Source organism: Artemia franciscana, chromosome 6 (genome assembly GCF_032884065.1).
Source record: "Artemia franciscana chromosome 6, ASM3288406v1, whole genome shotgun sequence".
Lineage (NCBI taxonomy): Eukaryota > Metazoa > Arthropoda > Branchiopoda > Anostraca > Artemiidae > Artemia > Artemia franciscana.
The window spans coordinates 2,633,275-2,659,117 of record NC_088868.1 but is presented as its reverse complement, the minus strand read 5'-3'; the positions used below and the strand labels follow the sequence as shown (position 1 = coordinate 2,659,117).

The following is a 25,843-nucleotide window of genomic DNA, read 5'->3' as shown; positions in this document are numbered from 1 at the left end:
AGTTCAACTAGGCAACACTAACAGAAATAAATTACTGCACTAAAACTCCATAATTTAGAAGCAGCCCCCTCCCCCTGAAAATCTTAGAAAATCGTGGTTTTCAGGTTGGAAGGGAATTTTCATACATCTGAGTGGGTAGAAGATATTCTTATTCCATTGTCCTTGTTACTTTAGGACACATTCTTTTTTAGGTGATACCTGCTGTAATCCTCATTTTCTTGGCCGAATCAAAAAAGTGATTGAAGAAGAAATAGATGGCGTATATGTTTATTCAATCTCTATAGGAGACGGTTTTGCAAGGGTACATTCTGTTACTTTCTCTCTATCTCTCTCTCTTTCTTAATTTGTGTTCCTCTTTTTCTTTCTTTCCCTTCCTCTCCGTCTTAATCTCCCTCTATTTCTCTCTCTTTCTCTCCATCCAACCCTATATCTCTTTCCCTTCTGTGTTTGATGGTTTGCCCAGGCTATGTTTTGAATTGTTTTCCTATCCAAAACCTAAAGCCACGATGACTCAGTTGGCAGGACATAGGTCTATCAAAAACCTTTTAGTAAGGGCTTTTAAATGTTATGTGACTAAACTGGCTATGCATAACACACAAAAAAATGAAGAAAAAATTAAAGGCAACCAAACTTTGCTTTATTCAAGCCATTTTTAAAAGCTAAAAGGTAAACTACATAAAAAGTAAACTGAACTATTTCCAGGAACTCTCAGACAATTATTGTGGTTCACAAAGTTCCTAAATTTAGAAACGTTTCTAATGATTTTTTAAGTGAAATACTAGTCAATTCAGCCCAAAGAGTCTTTCAATTTGGAACATTAAACATTTTAAATTAAATATTTATTAAAATAATATTAAATATTAAATTATAGAATATTAAAATTAAATATTAAGAATAAAAAATTAAATATAAAATTAAAATTAAATTAAATAAAATTAATAAATAAAATTAATAAAATAAATAAAATTAAATTAAATACAAATAAAAATTAAATATTAAGAATAAAAAATTAAATGTTATAGAATATTAAAATCTAGAATTAAATTTTAACAATGCGAGTATGTAGGGCGATTGATATATTACTATTAACCTAAACCTTTTTTGTTGTAACAATAAGGTGAAATTTTAAAGAAACCCAACTATTCCCAATAGAGCATATTCAGGATAAAATTTGCCGAGCCTGTTCTTCATCTAAAATTTTGGGATTTTAATTTTATAAAGATCCCCTGGCAAGAATTTACGGTAATGCGGCACTGACTCACATTGTGTCAGTGGTCCCCTGTTTCTTTTCAGGGTTGCAGCGGTAGCGGCAACCTACTAAGAGAATATTATATAGTATTTAAAAGATCTAAGTGTTTTTTGGTTTCGGAGTGTCTTTTGCGTGTCCCTCCATGGAAAAAATTCTGCTTATTCTTTGCAAACTATGGATTACTGTTGGGACGGCTCGTTAATTCCTATGATAAGGATAGCGTAAAGTAATATTCCTTGTATTGAGGTAAAAATATTTTGTCTTGTCTCTTGGGCATATTCTTGGACTCAATTTATACGACCTCGGATTGAGGGACGTATAGAATATGATAACAATGTTTTGGGTGTAGGAGAAAATCCACGAAGATTCGTATTTATTTTTAGTTGATAAAATGTCTCCTGATTGATATAGTCATTTTGATATAGTGATATAGGGAAAATAGTCATTTTATCCAAAATCGACATTTTAATGCTTAGTGATTTTACCACAGCGCTTTGTTGAACAAGTTCTATTTATGAGCTGGAGATAAATTGGAAGTTTTGGTTTTAGGTAATGAAAGACAAAACGATGAAAAGAGTTACTGTTAATTTTCAAACAGTGTATATTGGAGGAATTTTGTTAATATTGTATTTCTTAGTCGCAAAATGATAAGCCTATACGGTCTGTGCAAAGCCCTTTCAGGGGGGAAAAAGACCCTTTCTGAGCTTTAATTGTTTAGAATAACGAGTGCAATTTAATATTACCTTCATTTGGATAAAAAGGTTAAGTGTATTTAAACCGAATAACCAACTCCCACGTAAAGTTTTAATTGTTCAGATTGGCACGCATAATTTCAGTAATATAAATCTTCAGAGCAACGCCGAGTCTACTTGACCCAGATAAGGCCCTAAACCCCCCCCCCCCCCGCCATACACTCCCATCTCTGATTGTTAAGATTGGTGTGCTTAATTTTAATCTTGTTTTTCGTTGGTGCAAAATGGCGAGCGTGAATAGGCCAAATAACACCCCTCTCCCAAAAAAAAACCCGCTTTGATGGGTGGAAAATTTCAATATTATATTTTTTTGGGACAAAAGGGTAGCTATATTTGGCCCGTGTGGGGTCTTTTTTCATATTCATTCCCCAAGCTTTTAGTATCCAGATTGGCCTGCATAACTTTATTATCGCATTTCATCGAGCACTGTATTTGTTTTGAGATGGAAGTTTGTCCCTTCAATATACAACTTGGAACACTTTGAAAAGTTCTTTTTCAGGAACTACTCATTTAATTAATCTCCAAAAACGGGGTTATGCAAGAATAAGGTTTTTAATTTGTATTTAATTTAATTTTAATTTGGAGCCTAAGAAAATTTGCCTCATTTTAGAAAATAGGCGTATCAGAGAACCTTATTGTAGAAGTTTCAAGCCCCTATCTACAAAAATATGGAATTTCGCATTTTTTGCCAGAAGACAAATCACGGATGCGTGTTTATTTGTTTTTTTATGGCACTTGGTATTAACCAAGTGACATATAGCAATCACAAGTTCTGTCGGTCTGTCGGTCTGTCTGTCTGTCTGTTGGTCCCGGTTTTGCTACTTTAGGAACTTCCAGGTAGTCTAGGACGATGAAATTTGGCAAGCATATCAGGGACCGGACCAGATTAAATTAGAAATAGTCGTTTTCCCGATTTGACCATCTGGGGGGGGGGAGAGTGGGGGGCCTGTTAATTCGGAAAAAAATAGAAAAAATGAAGTATTTTTAACTTATGAGTGGGTGATGGGATCTCAATGAAATTTGATGTTTGGAATGATATTGTGTCTCAGAGCTCTTAGTTTAAATCCCGACCGGATCTGATGACATTAGGGGGAGTTGGAGGGGGGAAACCAAAATCTTGGAAAACACTTAGAGTGGATGGATCGGGATGACACTTGATGGGAAAAATAAGCACAAGTCCCAGATACATGATTGACATAATCGGAATGGATGCGCTCTCTTTGGGGTAGTTGGGGGGGGGAATTCTGAAAAATTAGAAAAAATGAGGTATTTTTAACTTACGAACGGGTGATCGGATCTCAATGAAATTTGATGTTTAGAAGGATATCGTGTCTTAGAGCTCTTATTTTAAATGCCGACCAAATCTGGTGACATTGGGGAAGTTTGGGGGGGCCTAAAATCATGGACAACGCTTAGATTGGAGGGATCGGGATGAAACTTGGTGGGAAAAATAAGCAGAAGTCTTACATACGTGATTTACATAATTGGAACGGATCCGCTCTATTGGGGGAGGGGGGCGGTTAATTCTGAAAAATAAGAAAAAATGACGCATTTTTAACTTACGAAGGAGTTATCGGAAATTCATGAAACTTCATATTTAGAAGGACCTCGTAACTCTGATCTCTTATTTTAGATCTCAACCGGATCAAGCGTAATTGGTGGAGGGGCAGTTGGGGGACCGGAAATCTTAGAGAATACTTAAAGCGGTGAGATCAAGATGAAACTGGATGGGAAGGATAGAAACCTGTCTAAGATGCGTGACTGACATAACCGGACCGGATCTGCTCTCTTTGGTGGAACTGAGAGGGGGGGGGGTAATTTTGAAAATTGAGGTATTTGTAACTTACGAAAGGGTGACCAGATCTTAATGAAATTTGATATTGGTGGGTGGAAAATTTCAATATTATATTTTTTTGGGACAAAAGGGTAGCTATATTTGGCCCGTGTGGGGTCTTTTTTCATATTCACTCCCCAAGCTTATAGTATCCAGATTGGCCTGCATAACTTTATTATCGCATTTCATCGAGCACTGTATTTGTTTTGAGATGGAAGTTTGTCCCTTCAATATACAACTTGGAACACTTTGAAAAGTTCTTTTTCAGGAACTCCTCATTTAATTAATTTCCAAAAAAGGGGTTATGCAAGAATAAGGTTTTTAATTTGTATTTAATTTAATTTTAATTTGGAGCCTAAGAAAAATTGCCTCATTTTTGAAAATAGGCGTATCAGAGAACCTTATTGTAGAAGTTTCAAGCCCCTATCTACAAAAATATGGAATTTCGTATTTTTTTTGCCAGAAGACAAATCACGGATGCGTGTTTATTTGTTTTTTTTTATGGCACTTGGTATTAACCAAGTGACATATAGCAATCACAAACTCTGTCAATCTGTCGGTCTGTCTGTCTGTCTGTCGGTCCCGGTTTTGCTACTTTAGGAACGTCCAGGTAAGCTAGGACGATGAAATTTGGCAAGCATATCAGGGACCGGACTAGATTAAATTCTGTCAATCTGTCGGTCTGTCTGTCTGTCTGTCGGTCCCGGTTTTGCTACTTTAGGAACTTCCAGGTAAGCTAGGACGATGAAATTTGGCAAGCATATCAGGGACCGGACCAGATTAAGTGAAAAATAGTCGTTTTCCCGATTTGACCATCCGGGGGGAGGGGTGGGGGGCCGGCTAATTTGGAAAAAATAGAAAAAATGAAGTATTTTTAACTTATGAGCGGGTGATGGGATCTTAATGAAATTTGATGTTTGGAATGATATTGTGTCTCAGAACTCTTAGTTTAAATCCCAACCGGATCTGATGACATTGGGGGGAGTTGGAGGGGGGGAAACCTAAAATCTCGGAAAACACTTAGAGTGGAGGGATCGGGATGACACTTGATGGGAAAAATAAGCACAAGTCCCAGATACATGATTGACATAATCGGAACGGATGCGCTCTCTTTGGGTTAGTTGGGGGGGGGGGGTAATTCTGAAAAATTAGAAAAAATGAGGTATTTTTAACTTACGAACGGGTGATCAGATCTCAATGAAATTTGATGTTTAGAAGGATATCGTGTCTTAGAGCTCTCATTTTAAATCCCGACCGGATCTGGTGACATTGGGGGGAGTTGGGAGGGGAAAGCCTAAAACTTGGAAAACACTTAGAGTGGAGGGATCGGGATGAAACTTGGAGGGAAAAATAATCACGAGTCCTAGATACATGATTGACATAACCGGAACGGATCCGCTCTCTTTCGGGTAGTTGTGGGAGGGGTCAATTCCGAAAAATTAGAAAAAATGAGGTATTTTTAACTTACGAACGGATGATTGGATCTCAATGAAATTTGATATTTAGAAGGATATCGTGTCTCAAAGCTCTTATTTTAAATCCTAACCGGATCTGGTGACATTGGGGGAAGTTTGGGGGGAACCTAAAATCATGGACAACGCTTAGATTGGAGGGATGGGGATGAAACTTGGTGGGAAAAATAAGCAGAAGTCTTACATACGTGATTGACATAATTGGAACGGATCCGCTCTACTGGGGGGGGGGGGGGTTAATTCTGAAAAATAAGAAAAAATGACGTATTTTTAACTTACGAAGGATTTATCGGATCTTCATGAAACTTCATATTTAGAAGGACCTCGTAACTCTGATCTCTTATTTTAGATCTCAACCGGATCAACTTTAATTGGGGGGGGGGCCGGAAATCTTTGAGAATACTTAAAGCGGTGAAATCAGGATGAAACTGGATGGGAAGAATAGAAACCTGTCTAAGATACGTGACTGAGATAACCGGACCAGATCTGCTCTCTTTGGTGGAATTGAGAGGGAGGGGTAATTTTGAAAATTGAGGTATTTGTAAATTACGAAAGGGTGACCAGATCTTAATGAAATTTGATATTTAGAAGGATTTTGTGCTTTAAAGTTCTAATTTTAAAATCTGACCAGATCCTGTGACATTGGGGGGAGTTGGAGGGGGAAACCCGAATTCTTGGAAAACGTGAAAATTGGGGTATTTTTATCTTACGAATAGATCTTAACAAAATTTGATTTTTAGAAGGAATTCATGTCTCAGAGCTCTTATTTCAAATCTCGACCAGATCTTTTAACATTGGGGGGAGTTGGAGGGGGAAATATTGGAAAAACACTTGGAGTGGAGGAATCTGGATGAAGCTTGGTGAATAGAATAAACAAATGTCCTTGATACGTGATTGACAGAATCGTACTGGATTCGCTCTCTTTGGGGGAGTTGGGGGGAGGGGTTCAGTGATTTGGCGAGTTTGGTGCTTCCGCACGTGCTAGGACAATGAAAATTGGTAGGCTTGTCAGGGTGCTGCACAATTTAACTTGATAAAATCGTTTTCCCAGATTCGACCATCTGGGGGGCTAAAGGGAGAGGAAAAATAAGGTATTTATAACTTACGAGTGGGTGATCGGATCTTAATGAATTTTGATATTTAGAAAGACATCGTGACCCAGAGCTCTTATTTTAAATCCTGACCTGCATTAAGCCTCTTATTTTCCTTTTTAAATCAATCTATTGATTCATAGAATTTTGCTAGAGGTCATACCATATGATTTCTTGGCTCTTAGCTCTTCTCGCCTCGTCACAAGTGCCATATTAGCTCTTAGCTCTTGTTTTTTTTTCCAGGGGTGATCGTATCGACTCAGTGGTCCTAGAATGTCGTGAAAGGGCTCATTCTAACGGAAATTGAAAGTTCTAGTGCCTTTTTTAAATGACCGAAAAAATTGGAGGGCACCTAGGCCCCCTCCCACGCTCATTTTCCCCCAAAGTCACCGGATCTAAATTCTGAGATAGCCTTTTTATTCACCATAGTCGAGAAACCTAATAAATATGTCTTTGGGGACGACTCACTCCCCCACAGTCCCCGTGGGAGGGGCTGCAAGTTATAAACTTTGACCTTTGTTTACATATAGTAATGGTTACTGGGAAGTGTACAGACGTTTTCAGGGGGATTTTTTGGTTTGGGGGGAGAGTTGAGGGAGGGGGGGGGGGGGTACGTGGGATGATCGTTCCATGGAGGAACTTATCAAGGGAGAAGAGACTTCCAATGGAGGGGGAGCAGGATTTTCTAGCATTATTTAAAAAACAATGAAAAAATAAATATGAAAAGTTTTTTCTACTTAAAGTGAGGAGCCCTTAAAACGAACAGAAATGATTACGCATATCAGGAGTTTACCTCCTCGTAATACCTCGCTCTTTACGCTAAAGTAGTTTTAGTAATTTCAACTATTTATTCTACAGCCTTTGTTATTCAGGGGCCATTCTTAAGGAATTGGGACAAAATTTGAGCTTTAGTGTAAAGAGCGAGGTATCGACGAGTGGTGAGACGCCTCATATACGCAATAAAAACATACGAACATAGAAGTTCGCTACATAAGTTAATTCGTAAGTTACGTATATTTTTTACTTATGAAAACGTTAGTAAAAAATTAAAAGTTATAGTTGCCTTTTTAAATAATCAAAAAATTGGAGGGCAACTAGGCTTCCTGTCTCGCTCCTTTTTTCTCAAAATCTTCCGATTAAAACTATGAAAAAGCTATTTAGCCCCAAAAAATTAAAATTCAAATTTCGTTTTAGTTATGCGGAGAGCCAAGATCAAAAATGCATTAATTCAAAAACGTCCAGAAATTAAACAAAACTTTTTTTTTTAATGAAAGTAAGGAGCGACAGTAAAACTTAAATCGAACAGAAATTACTCCGTATATGAAAGGGGCTTTTCTTCCTCAATGCCCCGCTCTTTACGCTAAAGTTTTTTACTGTTTTAAAATCTAGAGCTGAGAGAAAGAGTCAAACTTTAGCGTAAAAAGCGGGCGTTGAGGAGTAAAATCCCCTTTCATATACGGAGTAATTTCTGTTCGTTTTAAGTTTTAATGTCGCTCCTTACTTTCATTTAAAAAAACTTGTTTTGTTTTGTTTAATCAAACAACAAAACTAAACGTAAAAAACCTTAACTTAAGGGAAGATCAGAATAGACAAAGAAAAGTTGCTTTAGTCAAGCTATGAAAAATCACTACTAAACTGAAAATGAAAATTGAGGCAAACCTCAATTTTCCAACAAAGCTCCTTCCGAATAGACAGAGAAAGAAAAGAAAGGTCGAACCATGAATCAGCAAAACTAAACATATAAAACTGTTTTCAAAAACTAGCACCTTCTGAATAGTCAAAGAAAGTACAGACAAGTACACCACCAAACAACCACCAAACAGCAAAACTAAACACATTGAAACAACAGCTTTCAAACAAGGCATCTTCGAAACAGACAAAGAAAATAGAGACTAGTCAAGCCACAAAACTAAACAGCCCAAAAAAGGAAACGGTAGCTTTTAAACAAGGTGGTCACTAATAATGTCCATTTTCCTATTAGCTGAGTACGAGCCAGATCATCTTGTTTTTTCTATAATCCTTTAACATGTTTGTTTTTCCTGTTTTATCTTAATCATCTTTTATTTAGGTAGGTTAAGCGCTTATTTAACGTGTAAAATTCAAGGAGATATATTACCGACTCGAAACACGAAACACACGTTGCTTTTTTTCAGGATTACTTGATAAAAAGTTGTAATGTTTAATCAAAGTTTCCATTTAATTTTAGTTTAAGTCTATTTTATTCAACTTAGTTGAATTTCAGATCAACTTAACCCAACTTTCAATGGAATTTGGCTGCATTGTTTACAATTTTGCCATGATTCCCTGAAGGTCCACCTATTTTTTTGTAATGGCATTTAGAAGTAAGAAACATCAGAAATAAATGAGAAAATATGCTTTAAATGTAATTCCACCGACTCGTGGAAAAACATGATGAGAAAATTTTCAAAATGGAGAAAAAACTTACAGTAGAATTTCAGAATTAGCGTCCATATTTGATTGATCTGATGCATTTTCAGTTTTAGTTTTCAAGGTTTTTTCCATTAGTTTAGTTCCTGCTGAGTAAGAAGTAATTTATAACTTTTTTTATAATTTACTTAATCTCATGACCATTGGGGTTTTGAAAAAAAACTTTAAAGTGCAACTTTCTGAATTTCTGATTAAATAGCTAAAGCTTTTATTGTTTGTTTTTTTTTAATCTCGCATTTCTAGAATATGCTTTCAAATTCGATTGATTTCAAGCCTTAATTCCAGAATTAGTTACTATTTTTTCAAGCCTTTTCTATAATTTAATTATGTTGGACAAGAGGTAATTTGTTATTTTTTTTGCAGGATAATATACTCTTATGACCATTACAGGATAGAATCTTTGTAGATTATGCCAGAGGACATTTTCTTTCTTAAATGAGCCATGAAAAAAAAAAAAAAAAAAAAAACTGGGATACGCAAGGGTTTTAGAGAAGAGAGCTAGCTGAGAGCAAAAGTTTTGAAAAGACTAGATAAACTCCTAAAAAAGCAGAGCAAGGGAAGGAAGTGAAAGCAAGTCAGGTGGGGGAAGGAGGGCCAGAAGAAACCAAGACAAGAATTACGACACCTATTAGCTCTTAAGGGGGTTGCATGAGGTGAAAGGAAGTCCAGATGAGACCAAAGACTTGGATAAAGATTAAAGACAATCGTTTTATAGTAGAGCAAGGGGACAGAAGTCAGAGAAGGTAATAGAGCAAAACCAAAGGCTAGATTAGACGAAGAAGATTGGAAAAAAACTATAACAAGTTGTAAAAGTAGAGTGATGGAAAAGAAGTCAAATGATCTCACATTGGTGAAAAGAGGGCGAGACCGAAGCTCGCAAACGAGAGTAAAGCAAGGATAAAAAAAAGTCGTATGTGGGAAAGGAAGGGTTAATGACACCAAGATGGCTGGATGACTCGACTCAAGCCAGTATAAAAATATAGATGAGAAGGTGAAAAAACAATGACGCTTGCCAAGGTCTGGCGCAGAAACAAGTAAAACCAGAAAACAGCAAAAATAAATGAATAAAAGCGCAAGTTTCCAACAAGACATTTTAGGAATAGACAAAGAAAGCAAGAAAAAGTTAAATCGTGAAACAGCAAAACTAAACATGCCTTACCATTACCTCCAAAGAAGTTACCTCCGGTATAGATAAAATAGCGTAGACAAGTATTACCATGCATTAGAACAACAAAACATATCACACTATAATATTTAAACAAGTAACCTTGCTATTAGACAATGAAGCACGGACAGGACAAACCAAGAAGCAACCATCTAAACATATCGAAGCAAATATTTCATAAAAGGTGCCTTCAGAATAGACATACAAATCCCAGATAAGCCAAGCCATAACACAGCAGAAATTGACATATTAATCCATGACTTTCCAACAAAACACCTTTGGAATGCACAAACAATGCACAGACAAGCCAAAACATCAAAAACCAAAACTAAATATATCAAACTATAAATTTCTAACAAGGCACTTTCGGAAAAGAACAAGAATCCACAGACGAATCATAACATTCAAACAAGATACTTTCGGAATAAAGCATAAACCAGTCAGTCAACGATAGTGCGAAAACAAATATGCCAAAGTATAACTTTCAAACATGTCACATTCCAAGTAAACAAAAAGTACTGACAAGGCAAACCACGAAACTGTATAACTAAACACAATCAAACAAGGTGAACATCAAGAGAAACAAGGGGAAACATCTTTCAAACAAGATTACAACTATAAAGTGAATATTCGTGAAAATTAGTTCTGGCATAGTGTTAGTTTTTTATTTGTTTTTTCTATTTTGGCCGAAAACTTTAACAGAAACTTGAAACTGATGCTATGATGTACCTCTGCTATTGCTCAACGCCGTGACTAACTTTTATGGTATTGCTGCACTAGGACTTTATACAAAGCCAACACGTCACTTTTGTACCGAGTGGTCCCAGAAGGGTCTTTTTGATTTGACAGGGAATTGCATCTCACATTTCTTGACTTCATGATTTCTTGAAATTAAGAATTTAAGAATTCTTTTCGTGTGTTACCTGTATTCTCTGTATTTGCGCCCACGTATTTGAAAATTTCCTTCATATGTTTTTGAGGTTTTTTTTTCAAATTTTGTCAAACAGATTTCTTTAATTACAAATTTTGCTGATTTTTTATCTCATTTCAAAATTCGGCTGAAGTTTTTTATTTTTTGAAAGTTCTCTTAGTTTGTTTCTGACTTTTTTTTTCAAGTTTCAGTTAAAGCTTTTGGTCTTACTTTCCTTGAAAGGCTTTCTCACCTTTGAACGAAGCATTTAACCTAACTAGATCAAAAACATAAAATTAGAATAGGGAAAAAACTGTTATATTGCAAGATTATAGGAACAGTAAAACATAATGACCAGGATCGTGCTTAGCTATTTTCTTAAAAAAAATTGACTTTATAGTGGCTACATTGTTAAGATAAGATAAATAAGATTTATTCATCACGAAACACACATACAATATTACATACTATTCCCCCAAAGGCTCTTTGGCCTGTAAACAAGGGGGAAAATAAACGAGTCACTTTCAGAGAAGAAAAAAAAATTAAATGATCACTTACTCACAGAGAGAACAGCAAAAAGGAGAAGAAAAGAAAATATAAATATAATAAAACTATAGAAAACAGAACTAAATAGACTAATATTAAAAGATTAATATGTTATGTTAATTTAATAAATAATTAATATGTTAAAAGTTATGTTTAATATTTTTAGTTATGCAGTTTCATGGTTTGAGTTGCCTCTCTTTTCTTTGTCTATTCTTAAAGAAGCTTGTTCGAAAGCCATGATTTGGCATGTTTAGTTTTGCTATTTCACAGATTTATCGTAAAGTGACCTCTGTTGTCACTAGTTGTTATGAAGCATTATGAAGCGATTTCTATCAGTTAGCAGATGTAGTGAGGTTAATTGATTATTAGCAGCTATGGGTAGCACCTCAGTAGCTAGCAAGGCCAACTGGAATAGTTATAAGGAAACGAATAGCCGGATATGTTTTAGAGAAAAAGAATGAGGCTCTTTGTTAAATATATTTATTAGTTCTAAGAATACAGATGAAAATAAGACTCGTAAGGCGTTACGGACACTTAAAATCAACATTTAACCCATAAATATCAATTATTGAATCAGGTAATAATATATTTAGAGCCTACGCTCAAAACCATCTGGTCTAATCATAATCCGATAATCTATAGCTAAGAATTACGAATGGAAAGAGACTTTTTTGTAATACTTATGCTATTTCCCTGGTGTAAATGTTTAATTTTAAAGGAGTAAAGTGCTATTGATTTGTTGCTAAGATTAAAGGCCTCTTAGCTATTTTATATACTTGTTCATTATTATATTGAGTGGTCTTTGAGTCCTTTTCCCATTCTGAACTTGCGTTGTTTAAATTTATGATTGATATGGTTAGTTTTGCTGTTTCCTGGTGTTACCTATCTGTGTTTTTTTTCTATTCCGAAAGTGCTTTGTTTGTAAGGTATTGCTTGATATGGTCAGTTTTAACGTTTCATGGTTTGAGTTGTTTGTGTTTTCTTTATTTATTCCAAAGGAAAGCTTTAGTTAGATATTTTTGGCATTTCTGTTTTTTGGTTTGACTTGTCCGTACTATCTTGCCTATTCAGAAGATACCTTGCTTGAAAGCTATGGTACTATATTATAGTACCATAGCAGTACTATAGTACCATATAGTACTATATATATATGTTTAGTTTTGCTGCTTCATGGTTTGAGTTGACTGGATTTCTTTGTCTAATTTCAAAGCTGTATTTTTGGAAAGTTGGGGTTTGATACGTTTCGTTTTATTGTTGCATGGTTTGACTTTTCTGTGCTTTCTTTGTATATTCCAATGGTACTTTATTTGAAAGCTATGGTTTAATATGTTCAGTTTTACTGTTTCACGGTTTGAGTTGACTGTATTATCTTTATTTATTCCAAAGGTTTCTTGCTTGAAAGCTTTAGTTTTATATGTTTGATTTTCTATTTTTTGGTTTGACTTGTCTATACTATTTTGTCTATTTTAAGGTTCCTTGCTTGAAAGATAGGGATATTGATGTGTTTAGTTTTGCTGCTTCATAGTTTTACTAGTGTACATTTTTTTTCTATTCATAAGGTGCTTTTTTTTAAGTTATGGTTTGCTATGTTTAGTTTTACTGTTTCATGGTTTGAGTTGACTTGATTTCATTGTCTATTTTGAAACTGCTTGGTTTGAAAGTAGGGGTTTGATATGTTTCATTTTATTGTTGAATGATTTGACTCTTCTATGCTTTTTGTGTTTATTCCAAGGGTACTTTTAGAAAGCTCTTTTTTTATATGTTTAGTTTTGTTCTTTCATAGTTTGGCTTTTCTGTGATTTCTTTGTCTATTCCAGTGACGTCTTGGTTGAAGGCTATTGTCCCATATGTTTACTATTGCTGTTTCATAGTTTGACATGTCTGTGCTTTTATATTCTATTCTCAAGGTGTCTTACTTAAGACTTAGGTTTTGACACAATAAGATTTGCTCCCAAGGTGCCTTGTTTGAAACCTGTGCTTTTATTCCTTTTAGCTTCTTCGAACTTTCCTTAGACCCTGGCAAATTCTATAGTCCTTTGGCCTTCTTATCTGTGTTTCCATAATAGCTTAGTATTGGCACTTACTACTTAGCTTCCACACTAGCTAAGTTTCCTTAGACCCTGGCAAATTCTATAGTCCTTTGGCCTTCTTATCTGTGTTTCCATAATAGCTTAGTACTAGTACTTACTACTTAGCTTCCACACTAGCCATATTAGCTTATCCTCTTTTTCCACAGGATCTCCTTTGACTTTCTTTAAATCCTTACTCCTTGCTTTACTTGCTCGCTAATTGTTCTAGTCCCCAGATTTCCCCTAAGTTCTTAGTCTCATCTGGAACTTTTTTCACCCCATATGACTTTCTTTATTGTATTTTTGTGTGTTGTGGTCCTCCTCAAGCTTCTTAGTCTCTACTGCCTTTCTTTTCCCTCAAACAACTTCGTTTACGGTCTAATTACTACGTTCAGTCTCTCCAAGCCTCATGGTTTTATTTGACCCTCCTTCCTCCATAAAATCTTCTTTTCTTTCTTTTAAGCTGCTCTACTCTCTTATGACTTGGTTTAGTCTTTTCTAACTCTCTTGCTCTCATCTAGCCCTCTCTTCCAAAACTCTTGCCTAACCCTGTTTTCATTTTTATGGTTTGTATTAGATTTTGACCTCTGACTTACATACCCTACGGGAATTCTGTAATGCTCACACGATTAAATAAAAAACAAGAAAAATTTAGAATTATTACTTTCTCAATATGATTAAATTATTGAAAAAGCTGAAAATTACAGCTCCATAACTCGGAAACCCATCATCTGTGTACGCTATTATCGGCATAATCTAAAAATACGAGATTTAAATTCAAAAATTTAAGCTTTAGCTAGTTAAATACAAAATTCTATTAAAGGCGAAATGATACTAAAGAAGATATACAAAATATTGTAAAAAAACCTTTTGCTCAACATTATTAAGTTATCAAACAGTTCGTGGTAACGGACCGTAGTAAGGAGCGACCCGGCTCAATAGTAACCAAAACTCTAAAAAATGGATTTGATACCAATTGTTACATCAGAAGAATCTCATTTTTATGCTTATTTTAAATATATAAGTTGCATTAAGTTTAGTCTTGCCCAACAAAAGTTACGAGCCTTAGAAAATTTGCCGCATTTTAGAAAATAGTGGGAAATACCCCATAAAAGTCATGGAATCTAAACGAAAATCACACCATAAGATTCAGCGTATCAGTGAAGTCTACAGTAGAAATAAACAAATATAGCAAATATGGCCTTAGTTGGGCCCTTCCCCCCTGACACCAATCTTTGAAGGTTTAGATTGGCGTGTGTAGTTTGAGTATTGAATTTCTTCGCGCCTTTCTCTAAAGAATTTTTTTCTGTGACTTAAGATTGTCCGCTTTACATATGATTTAGAATGCTTTGAAAAGTTCTTTATCTAGAAACCGTGGTTTAATTAATCTCCTAAGAAACGGGGTAATGTAAGGGAAAGACTTTTAACTCGTATTTCTAGAAAATACTGATATTCGCTTTCATACTTAATTGATTTCAAGCCCTGGCTCCCCAATTTTGGAGTTTTGATTTTGTAACTTTTTTTCAGTAATTTAATTACATTGAGCAAGAGCTGATTCAGGTTTTTTCGTTTGTATTATTTAACCAATGACCATTACAAGATAAAAACCTCTTAGGGTAACTTTCTGAATTTCAAATTTAAATAAAAAAGGTTTGCTTTCCTGCTATTCACCGTATTTTTCCAGAATATGGTGTTCACATCTCATTGATTCTAAGCCTTAATTCCAAAATATTTGGAGTTCTAGTTTTCAGGTTTTTTTTCAATGAAATAAAAAGCAAGTTATTTTTAACTGCAAGCAACGAGTGACATTAAAACTTAAAACCAACAGAAATTATTCCGTATATGAAAGGGATTGTCCTGTCCTGAACGCCTCACTTTTTACGCTAAGGTTTTTATTAAGGTCTCTAGAAAACAGGTTTCTTGCGGCCATGCCAATTTGATTAAAAAAGGTACAAATATTCTTATCTTAAAAAAAGAAGAGTTGTGAGAAAGTGTCAAATCAATTGTGCTGGACGTGTTTCCAGCACAGGTTAGTGGCACTATTAGCGCCATTCTCCTAATTCACGTTATAGCCTTAAAATGAAGATTTTTATTGGCACTTTACATAAATTTAGAGCTAAAACAATTAATGACAACTCAGGTGAGACTTTCTGGAATTTGTTTAGGAATATGCACAATCAAGGTTCATGCAAGGTTATAACACTTAAGTAAAAAAGAAATGGAATTACGGTTTAGCTTCATTTAGCTCGATTTGACTTTATTGATTGAAATATGATTATTTTTCAGGATGCACAGAACAGCTATATCATACCCCCAAACAAACAAATAGAGATTGCTTGTAAACAACTAAGGAAGGACGAAAAGCTTAAAAATGGTTATCACGGTCTTGGATTTTCACAGGGTGGTCTGTTTTTGTAAGTACTCGTGAGCACCCCATAAGACAAGCACTTATGAGGTACTCTTATGAGGTGCTCTACCTCATAAGAGTAGCTCATAAGTACAGCACCTCGTGAGAAAAACTTTTTTTTGTTTTGATTCATTTTTTATTTCATTAGTGTAGGCTAAATGTTTGTTGTACCTATATAAGTTGCCTTTTTTATCTTTTGTATTTTCTGGACACAATTATCATGGCAGCAACAATAAGATTAGAGAAGAATTATGAGTTAAATGGGTTAAAGTTATAGATAGGGGAATTTTTGTTATCTCAAAAAATAGTTGAGTTAGGGGAATGAAACTTTCGGGAATGAAATCAGGGCCTAAATTGTATTGCAAGAGCCACACTTTGGTTTTGCTCATAGGTACATAAAGAGTAATTTAGTATGACACTACTTAAAACGCTTATTGTAAATGATACTGTTTATCCTAAAAATGATATACTCATAAATATGAACTCAATAATAGGATTTTTCTTGTCAATCATTTGCTTCTTGTTCAATTCTGCTTGCACCCTAGACACCGAAAACAATACAACTAAAACTGAGGTAAATATGACGTATGTATGTTTTTAGAATGTATTCATAAATATCGATTCACTTATATAAATATTTTTTTCCAAAATTGAGGATTTTAACGAATTTTCTCAAAATTCTGACCAATATAGATTGTTTGACCTATATAGACTGATTTGCAGGAGATAAGGAAGCTACTCGATTCTTTATTTCAGCCACGCAGATATCCACTATAATGAAGAAGTGGACAGTCTTGCTGCTGAGACAACAAAGTCGACCCATGACATGCCTGAAAGTTTTCAGTCGCGCTTACCACCATCCTTCTAAATAGCCCCCTCCGCTTTGGTTCCAATTATCAAAGAATCTTAAATAATCGAGCCAACTTCAAAATAAAAACCTTAGCAGTAGTTGATACAAGAAAAATATAGATGGAAGCAACGTAGGGACTCAAATTGTAGGCTTTGTAACTTGACCGAAGACACCTTGCAACAACTCCTCTTCGAATGCATGGCAAGTACTGCTGGAATATATGAACTGCATTCCCTGTCGCAAAATTATAGACTTCCACCAGACATTAAAAAGATTGTGGATGCACCTTTACCAGCTTCCATTGAAAAGGTGTTTAACAGATAGGCAATTGGTATTTTAAAGAATCTAGATGTGCTTTGAGGGATTTATCTTGTGTTGGTTAATTTGTAAAGTTGGCTTCTGTAACTTGTTCAAAGAAGAGCTTGAGCTACAAGGAAGAGCCGTATCAGTACGAGCCGGCCTATGGGGCTTAAACTGTAGGAAACAGGCAGCTCGAGGGCTTGCACTTCCCACAAGCCTATAAAATTGAATAGTATTTGTATTATTTTCGTTTTTAATAGTATTACAAATATGAATTTGTGCAGTTGGAAGTCAAAGGAGCCCGTTCAGAATTCCACGTATTTTTTTATAAGAAGAAGTTAAGAAAAGAAGCGTTCAGCCCCTTTGAGGTATGCAATTTTGTCTTGCAGCTTCACACTATTTCTCTTTGCGTTGCTAATGAACATCTTGTTCACAGATCTTCATAAGCCTACTTCCAGTGGTGGATCCAGGGGGACCCTGCCCCTCCATATGATTTTTCGGGTACCCTCATTCCTTGTTTTATTTTTTTTACTCTTTTTTAGAATCAATTCGACAATTTGGTTTATTACTGGCACCTATTTAACGTCCCCCAAGATTTTGCTTAAGATCCACCCCTGCCTTCTTTCTCTGTTATCTGATTTAAATGAAACAGACAATTTTATGCACTCTGCTATTATTATGTAATTTATGCGTATTCTATAAACATTTGACAAATATTACGTGGAATAAGAATATCATTCTTTTTCACTAGTGATTTCATAAAGTCGATTGTTTTATTATTCTTGTTATTTACATCGTTATACTTTCCTTCCAGTTTGAGCACTTCCATCACTAAAACTTTGACCATAAATCACTAAATCACTGTATTATACACATCAACACTTTTAAAAGACAGTTTACTGTCTGATAAGGAAATATTCCTTACAGAATAAGTGCAACTTTGGAGAATGTTTCTTGAAAAATAGTCTGTAAAATCCATATTTTTTTAAAGGCGGGGTCTGGCAGAGAGATGTCCAACTCCGCCAATGAAAACCCTGGTCACTCTTGGAAGTCAGCATCAAGGGATTTATGGCCTTCCCAAATGTCCTGGGGATAAAAGATATTGTGATTATTTCCGAAGAGTTCTCAACTTTGCTTATTCCAAGTAAGTTTATGTTTTATTCTTTAGGGTATATTTTCTAATTTTTTTGTTACAATGGACTGGAGTTTGTTCTTTGCTATGTTTTTCCTAACGTTGCAGGCATGACACAATGAGATTCTTTCAAAAATTGGGTTAAACAACAATAGATTTTCAAACTAAAAAAATGAATACAAGTTCTTACGTATAACGCTAATAATAATAGCTCTAAAAACACCAGGAACTCTAAAAACACCAAAAAAACACAGAGGATAGAATAATAATACTACGATAAATAACATCAGTAGATTTTCAAATTCACACTCTTTAGATTCTACAAAAAAAGAAAGAATTGAACCTCATTAAAAAAATTAAATAAATAAAAAATTCAAACCATAATATAAATTTTTGACTTCAATTTTTTTTGTAAACAAAAACTTTATGTCTGTTTTCCTGGCCCAATCCAATGATTTTGTGATTGACAGATAAGTTCGGGATTAATAAGCAGAAATTCTAAATAAAAAGGAATATGGGGCGCCTATACAAAGGAATTTTCTTGAAAAGGGCTAATTTTAGATTTTATAATTTTGGGCAAAAGGAAAAAAAGGCAAAAGAATTTCTTCCCTAATGTTGGTAGTGTTTTTCTTCATTTAATATCTTTATCCTTCAATTTCACTACTTCTTACTTCGAATCTAGTTTTGCACCACTGTCCTTCCTAGATTTTGAAAAATGGGTTTTGGAAAATATTTATTTTTTTGGTAAGACTATATTGAAAAAAAATGCCTTTTGATCACTTAGAGATGTTTACCTTCACTCTCACTATTCTTGGAAAAACACCCCCTCCCGTTAGTATTTAACTGAAAAACTCCTTTTCAGTTATACAAAAGATGCTGATAACAATAGAAAATCCCAACACTAATATCTTGTAGCCGAATAAAGGGCACATACCTCATGGGAAAAGATAATAACGGTCACAATACATTGAAGAAGTCAAGCGAAAGTCAAATGAATACCTTTGGTAAAAGTATAGCATAACGTATTGTATAGTATAAGTATATACATAATATAAGTATAGTATAGATATAAGTATAGCTATAAGTATAACTATAACTATAAGTATATAACTATATAAGTTTATAACTATATAACTAAAAGTATATAACTATATAAGTATAACTGTAGTATAAGTATAAGCATAGTATAAGTATTATAAAGTATAGCGAAAGTCAAATGAGTATCAAACAGTTCGTGGTAACGAACTTTCGTGGTAAGGAGAGACCCGGCTCAATAGTAACCGAAACTCTAAAAAATGGAATTTCGACACCAATAGTTACATAAAAAAAATTACATTTTAATGCTGATTTTAAATATACAGGTTTCATCAAGATTAGTTTTACCCATCAAAAGTTACGAGCCTGAGAACATTTTAGAAAAATAGATTCATCTAAAATAGACTCATTTTAGAAAATAGGGGAAAACAACCCCTAAAAGTCATACAATCGTAACGAGAATCACGCCATCAGATTCAGCGCGTCAGAGAACCTTAATGTAGCAGTTTCAAGCTCCTATTTACGAAAATGTGGAATTTCACATTTTTTGCCAGAAGACAAATCACGGATTCGTGCTTATTTGTTTTTGTGTTTTTTTTGTTTTTTTTTTTTCTCCCAAGGGGTGATCGTATCGACCCACTGGTCCTAGAATGTCGCGAGATGGCTCGTTTCAACGAAAACTAAAAGTTCTGGTGCCCTTTTTAAGTGACCAAAAAAATTGGAGGGCACCTATGGCCCCTCTCACGCTCATTTTCCCCCAAAGTCAATGGACCAAATTTCTGAGATAGCCATTTTATTCACCATAGTCGAAAAACCTAATAACTATGTCTTTGGGGACGACTTAATCCCCCGCAGTCCCTGTGGGAGGGGCTGCAAGTTACAAACTTTGACCTGTGTTTACATATAGTAAGGGTTACTGGGAACTGTATAGACGTTTTCAGGGGAATACTTTTGGTTTTGGAGGGAGAGTTGAGGGGGGGGGTAGGTGGGAGGAACTTTCCATGAAGAAACTTCTCATGAGGGAAGAGACTTTCAATGAAGGGGGCGCAGGATTTTCTAATTTTATTTAAAAAAAAATGAATATGAAAAGTTTTTTTCTACTGAAAGTGAGGAGCAGTATTAAAACTTAAAACGAGCAGAAATTATTACGCATATGAGGGATTTACCTCCTCGTAATACCTCGCTCTTTACGCTAAAGTATCTTTAGTAATCTCAACTATTAATTGTATGGCCTTTGTTATCCAGGGTTATTCTTATGGAATTGGGACAAAATGTAAGCCTTAGTGTATAGAGTGAGGTATCGACGAGGGGTTAATTCCTTCAAATACGCAATAAAAACATACGAATATAGAAGTTCGTTACGTAAGTTAATTTGTAAGTTACGTATATTTTTTACTAATTAAAACGTTCGTAAAAAATTAAAAGTTCTAGTTGCCTTTTTAAGTAATCAAAAAATTGGAGGGCAACTAGGATTCCTCCCTCGCTCCTTTTTCCTCTAAATCTTTCGATTAAAATCTATGAGAAAGCCATTTAGCCAAAAAAAAAATTAATAAGCAAATTTCATTTTAATTGTTTATGTGCGGAGAGCCAAGATCAAAACATGTATTAATTCAAAAACGTCCATAAATTAAATAAAGAAATGTTTTTTTTAAATGAAAGTAAGGAGCGACATTAAAACTTAAAACGAACAGCAATTACTCCGTTTATGAAAGGGGCTTTTCCTCCTCAACGCCCCAGTCTTTACGCTAAAGTTTTTTACTGTTTTAAAAAGCAGAGTTAAAAGAGAGAGTCAAACTTTAGCGTAAAGAGCGAGGCGTTGAGAAATAAGGGGTGGGAAAGGAGGCCTAGTTGCCCTCCAATGTTTCGGTTACTTAAAAGGGCAACTAGAACTTTTGATTTTTAACGAACGCTTTTATTATTAAAAAATATACGTAACTTAAGAATTAACTTACGCAACACACTTTTATACTCTTATATTTTTATTATGTATATATGGGGGTCTGTACCCTCGTTAATACCTCGCTCTTTACACTAAATCGTAAGTTTTGTCCCAATACTTTAAGAATGACCCCTGAATTAGAAAGGCCGTAGAATAAATAGTTGAAATTACTAAAAATACTTTAGCATAAAGAGCGAGGTATTTATCTCCTCCTAAATACCTCGCTCTTTATGCTAAAGTATTTTAGTAGCCCCTCATATGCGTAATAATCTCTGTTCGTTTTAAGTTTCAATGCTACTCCTTACTTTCAATTGAAAAAAGTTTTCATATTTATTTTTTTATTGTTTTTTTATAGTATAGTTTTATATTATAGTTTTTTTACTGCGCCCTTTTCATTGAATTTTTCTTCCCCCATGACATATTTATCCAAGGAAAAATCCTCCCACGTAGCCCCTTCCCCTCAACCCAACCCCTCCAAACCAAAGAAATCCTCCTGAAAACGTCTGTACACTTCCCAATAACCATTACTGTATGTAAACACTGGTCAAAGTTTGTAACTTGCAGTCCCTTCCCCAGGGATTATGGGGGAGTAAGTCATTCCTAAAGACATAGTTATTATGATTTTCGACTATGCGGAACAAAATGGCTATCTCAAAATTTTAATCCGTTGATTTTGAGAAAAAATGAGCGTGGGAGGGGGCCTAGGTGCCCTCCAATTTTTTTGGTCACTTAAAAAGGCACTATAACTTTTCATTTCCGTTAGAATGAGCCCTCTGGCGTTATTCTAGGACCACTTGGTCGATACGATGACCCCTGGGGAAAAAAACAAAACAAAAACAAACTAACAAATGAACAGCACCCGTGATTTGTCTTCTGGCAAAAAATACGAAACTCCACATTCTTGTAAATAGGAGCTTGTAAATTTTGCTACAGGGTTCTCTGATACGCTGAATGCGATGGTGTGATTTTCGTTAAGATTCTATGACTTTTAGGGGGTTTTTTCCCCTATTTTCTAAAATGAGGCAAATTTTCTCAGGCTCGTAACTTTTGATGACAAAGACTAAATTTTCTGAAATTTAAAATCTGATTCTTTTGATGTATCTTTTAGCATCACAATTCCGTGTTTTAGAGTTTCGTTTACTATTGAGCCGGGTCGCTCCTTACTACAGTTCGTTACCACGAACTGTTTGATTGATGTCTGTAGAGACATGGATAGCTGATACATAAGATGAAACACCTATTCAGCGCTGGACCTAGCTGGACCTAATGCGTTGACGAACCAGTCGATGAATAAAAAGAAAGATAGTTTTCAAGGATCTTATTCGCGACAGTGCTGAGAGAACGGCTGTTTAAACGATTTAAAACCAATCGGATCATATCATAAGGCATCCCTTATGTATGAAAACAGGATCTATGGGATCTGATAGTATACAAAATGTCATCAGGATTTCATAAATTATAACTAAGATAGTAGCTTTTATCTTCCAGGTTTTTTATGCGAGCTCTCTACTATTTATTCTACTATTTACTATTATTCTACTATTTACTTTTTACTACTTATTCTACTACTATTTTACTATTTTATTACTATTACTATTTTTATTTTCTACTATTTACTTTTTATTTTCTACTATTTTTTTATTTTCTACTATTTATTTTATTTTCTACTATTTACTATTTTACTACTTATTCTACTATTTACTATTATCTACTATATATTCTACTATTTACACCAAAGATTTTCATAAAATAATGAAATCCAAAAACACCTAAATATTTTCATGGCTCTCGAATCATTTCTATCGTACAAATTGAATCCGAGACAACAGGAATAGTCACGAAGGACTAAAAAAATCTCACAAGAATGCACAAAATAGAGCGAGATTGCTCTTAAAGTAGCCGGGTTTAATTTTAAACCTTGAAAATAAGAACAAAAAAAGTAGAAATATTCATTTTATACCATATTTGGGGATTTTTCAGTGAAAAGAGGAAGGGGATTTCCGTAAGATTTTAAAAAGGTTTTTCCTTGTATAGGCTTGTGGTTATAATACTTCTCGTTTTTGGTGTTTGGTTATACTACCCTCTCAGAACCTAAATTAATCGTTGTATCTCTTTTAAAACTTGGTAAATTTGTATGAATATAATTGAAAACTCTATAAATCAAACAGAAAAAAAGCTTTGACAACTTTTGTTTAGCAGTTTTTTAGGAGATATTATATTATAATATCTATATTATACTATAATAATATATATCAATATATCATGAAAAGAGAAATCACCAATGCAACAGCACAAACACAAAAAAAAAGAAAAGAAAAGAGAGACAAAAGGAGAAAAGGAAGACTGTTTTCCTAAATTAGTGATTAATATAGACCAGCACTTGCATGAGGCCTTAACCCTACTCATCCACACAATCAAATAGGTCAAACAGCATAGCCATACACAATCAACCATAAAGAATAATCCATGGACAGGCAGTCATGTCGTCAATAAGTATAAGTCGTCATTTACCAAACAATAGGAAAAATAATATAGACAAATAATTCAGAGGCAACACCCAACACAAGGGCTCATCAGGAGAATACACTGGCCTATATAGGGTTTCGCCACTTTAAATTTTCTACCCAGCACAGTGTTGTGGCTACCACAGAATATCCATGGCATCCCCGTGTCAGGTATCACCCCCAAAATATATGCCTATGAAAGAAAAAAAAACCAGCAAATGTAAAACAACCAAGTAAAACCAAAACAAGCTTGTCCTGTTAATATATCTCTCTTTTTAGCAACAATAGGTAAACTAAATATTATAAATTTTACCAAATCACAAATATTAACACATTGCAAAAAACCTGAATGAACTAAACAATTATAGAATTATAGAAACAATCTTTACCATGTGGCTAATTTTTAAGAAAATCCGCTCAATTAGAAACACTTTATATCACTATCTAGTCTTTTTAGTATCAAATTATAATTAAAAATAATTTGCCCAGTAGTTTTTGAACTATTGTAGTAGAAAATATAAGTAGAAAATAATATACTACTTCTACTTATACTACTTCTGATCTCGTCGCTGCCCATAAAGAAACATGATCTGCGATGATGCTGAATAAGAATATAGTTTACAGTTTTATCAATTTAGGATTCAATCCTAAATCTTAGAAAATACTGATTTCCTTTTTGAAAAGCAAATTTTAGATTTAGTCTTGTTAGTTTCACACTAGAGTTGATTTACACTAAATAAGTCAGACCTTCACGATATTCTGTGCATTTTTTTCAGTTTATTTTTGACAGAAGGGGGGGGTTAATTAGTATAATATTTTTCCAGGTAACCCAAAGAAACAATTATGGAGACTAGAATGAATTTTTGAGGGGGAGACGATCAAAAATTAATCGGATCACACAAAACATATAAGTAAATTTAAAACTCTAGCATTTCAGAGGGACTAGGCAAAAGTAGGCTCGATTTTGGCTTCATTTTATGTATCCTTATTGATATTTTTTATAATTGCTGTTGAAAATTCCTGTTATACCTACTTTGTTTTGTTTTCTTGGTCCAAAGTTATTAGTGCGCATGTTTTTTTTTTTAATAAGAATCTTTCTTATTTTTTTTTTGGAACTCCCTGTAATCATTCCTGCAATCTTTGGAACAAAAAAATTTGAGATGTTCAATATTTTAGGACTTCAGGGTGAGCTGTTTTTCTTTCTTTTTTTTCTTTATGAAACCTTGGCTACGGAGTTGTCAGTTTTGTCTCCGACTAGAAAAGTTTTGGTTCCAAAAAATAAAATCTTTGCGACAAGAGTGGCGATTTGGATTTCATTTTGTCCATTTCTTTACTCCTTTTAAAGCAATTTTAACCCGAAGTTAACCATTGACTGAAAGCATAAGTAAGTCATTAACACATGGACAATGTTATTCAAGTTATTGTGTTCCAGAAAAATAGTAAGAACTTTCCACACTAAGAATGGATGAATGCTATTTCATTATTATTTGTTTTTATGTTGCCGAGTACAATCCATGTTCTAATCCTTTTTGCACTTAGGGTGGCTGAGCATAGGCGTTGGTTGAAATTTTGTTTTGTCCTTATTTTCACTGGATAATTTTTTTTTACGATTCTCTTTTTTTATGTGGTCTGAATTTCTCTTATTTTTGTTCCATATTCTGCTTAAGCTCCAATTGACCAGACATTTAATCTTTTTCGAAAAAGTTTGGAGAAGCCGAACATAACGCACAAAATCTCTTAGGTCATATTTGGTATTTAGAATATGCGACTCTCCTGATTATGATCGCATCGATAGATCGAAGGGGCACCGCAACACACACACACACACAAAAATGTATTTATAACTAAATGTATTAAGACCGTAAAAATGTTGTCTTTTTAAATTTTACATTGTTTTTTAGTTAATCAACTTTAAAGTAAGAAAGATTTTTATGTGTTTACAAAAAAGAGGCTAGATAAAAAAAAAATGTAGTGTATACTTTTTAAATCGAAACAGAAACTGCAATAACGAAACGGTTCTCTTAAAATTAGTATGAAAGAAAAAATTCTAACACTAAAAATATCATATGATATAGATATTGGGTTTGCATGTTCCGTGTAATTTTGTAACATTTCGATTTAAAAGTAATCTCGAAAATCA

The 25,843-nt window shown here is 34.3% G+C and overlaps 1 protein-coding gene and 1 long non-coding RNA gene across 2 annotated transcripts in view; one reads left to right on the top strand and one right to left on the bottom strand.

Annotated features, from left to right (window-relative positions):
- Positions 1-191: 191 nt before the first annotated feature.
- The window catches only part of LOC136027909 (palmitoyl-protein thioesterase 1-like), a gene marked incomplete at its 5' end in the record, with an annotated part of 38,198 nt that continues 12,546 nt past the window's right edge, over positions 192-25,843 (top strand). The window contains 3 exon segments of the mRNA XM_065705347.1: positions 192-301; positions 15,823-15,950; positions 18,085-18,237. Coding sequence (XP_065561419.1) covers positions 192-301; positions 15,823-15,950; positions 18,085-18,237 — 391 coding nt within the window.
- The window catches only part of LOC136027911 (uncharacterized), a 69,638-nt gene continuing 61,879 nt past the window's right edge, over positions 18,085-25,843 (bottom strand). Inside the window, exon 3 of the long non-coding RNA XR_010617688.1 lies at positions 18,085-18,179. This is a non-coding gene — a long non-coding RNA (uncharacterized LOC136027911). The remainder of the gene's footprint in view (positions 18,180-25,843) is intronic.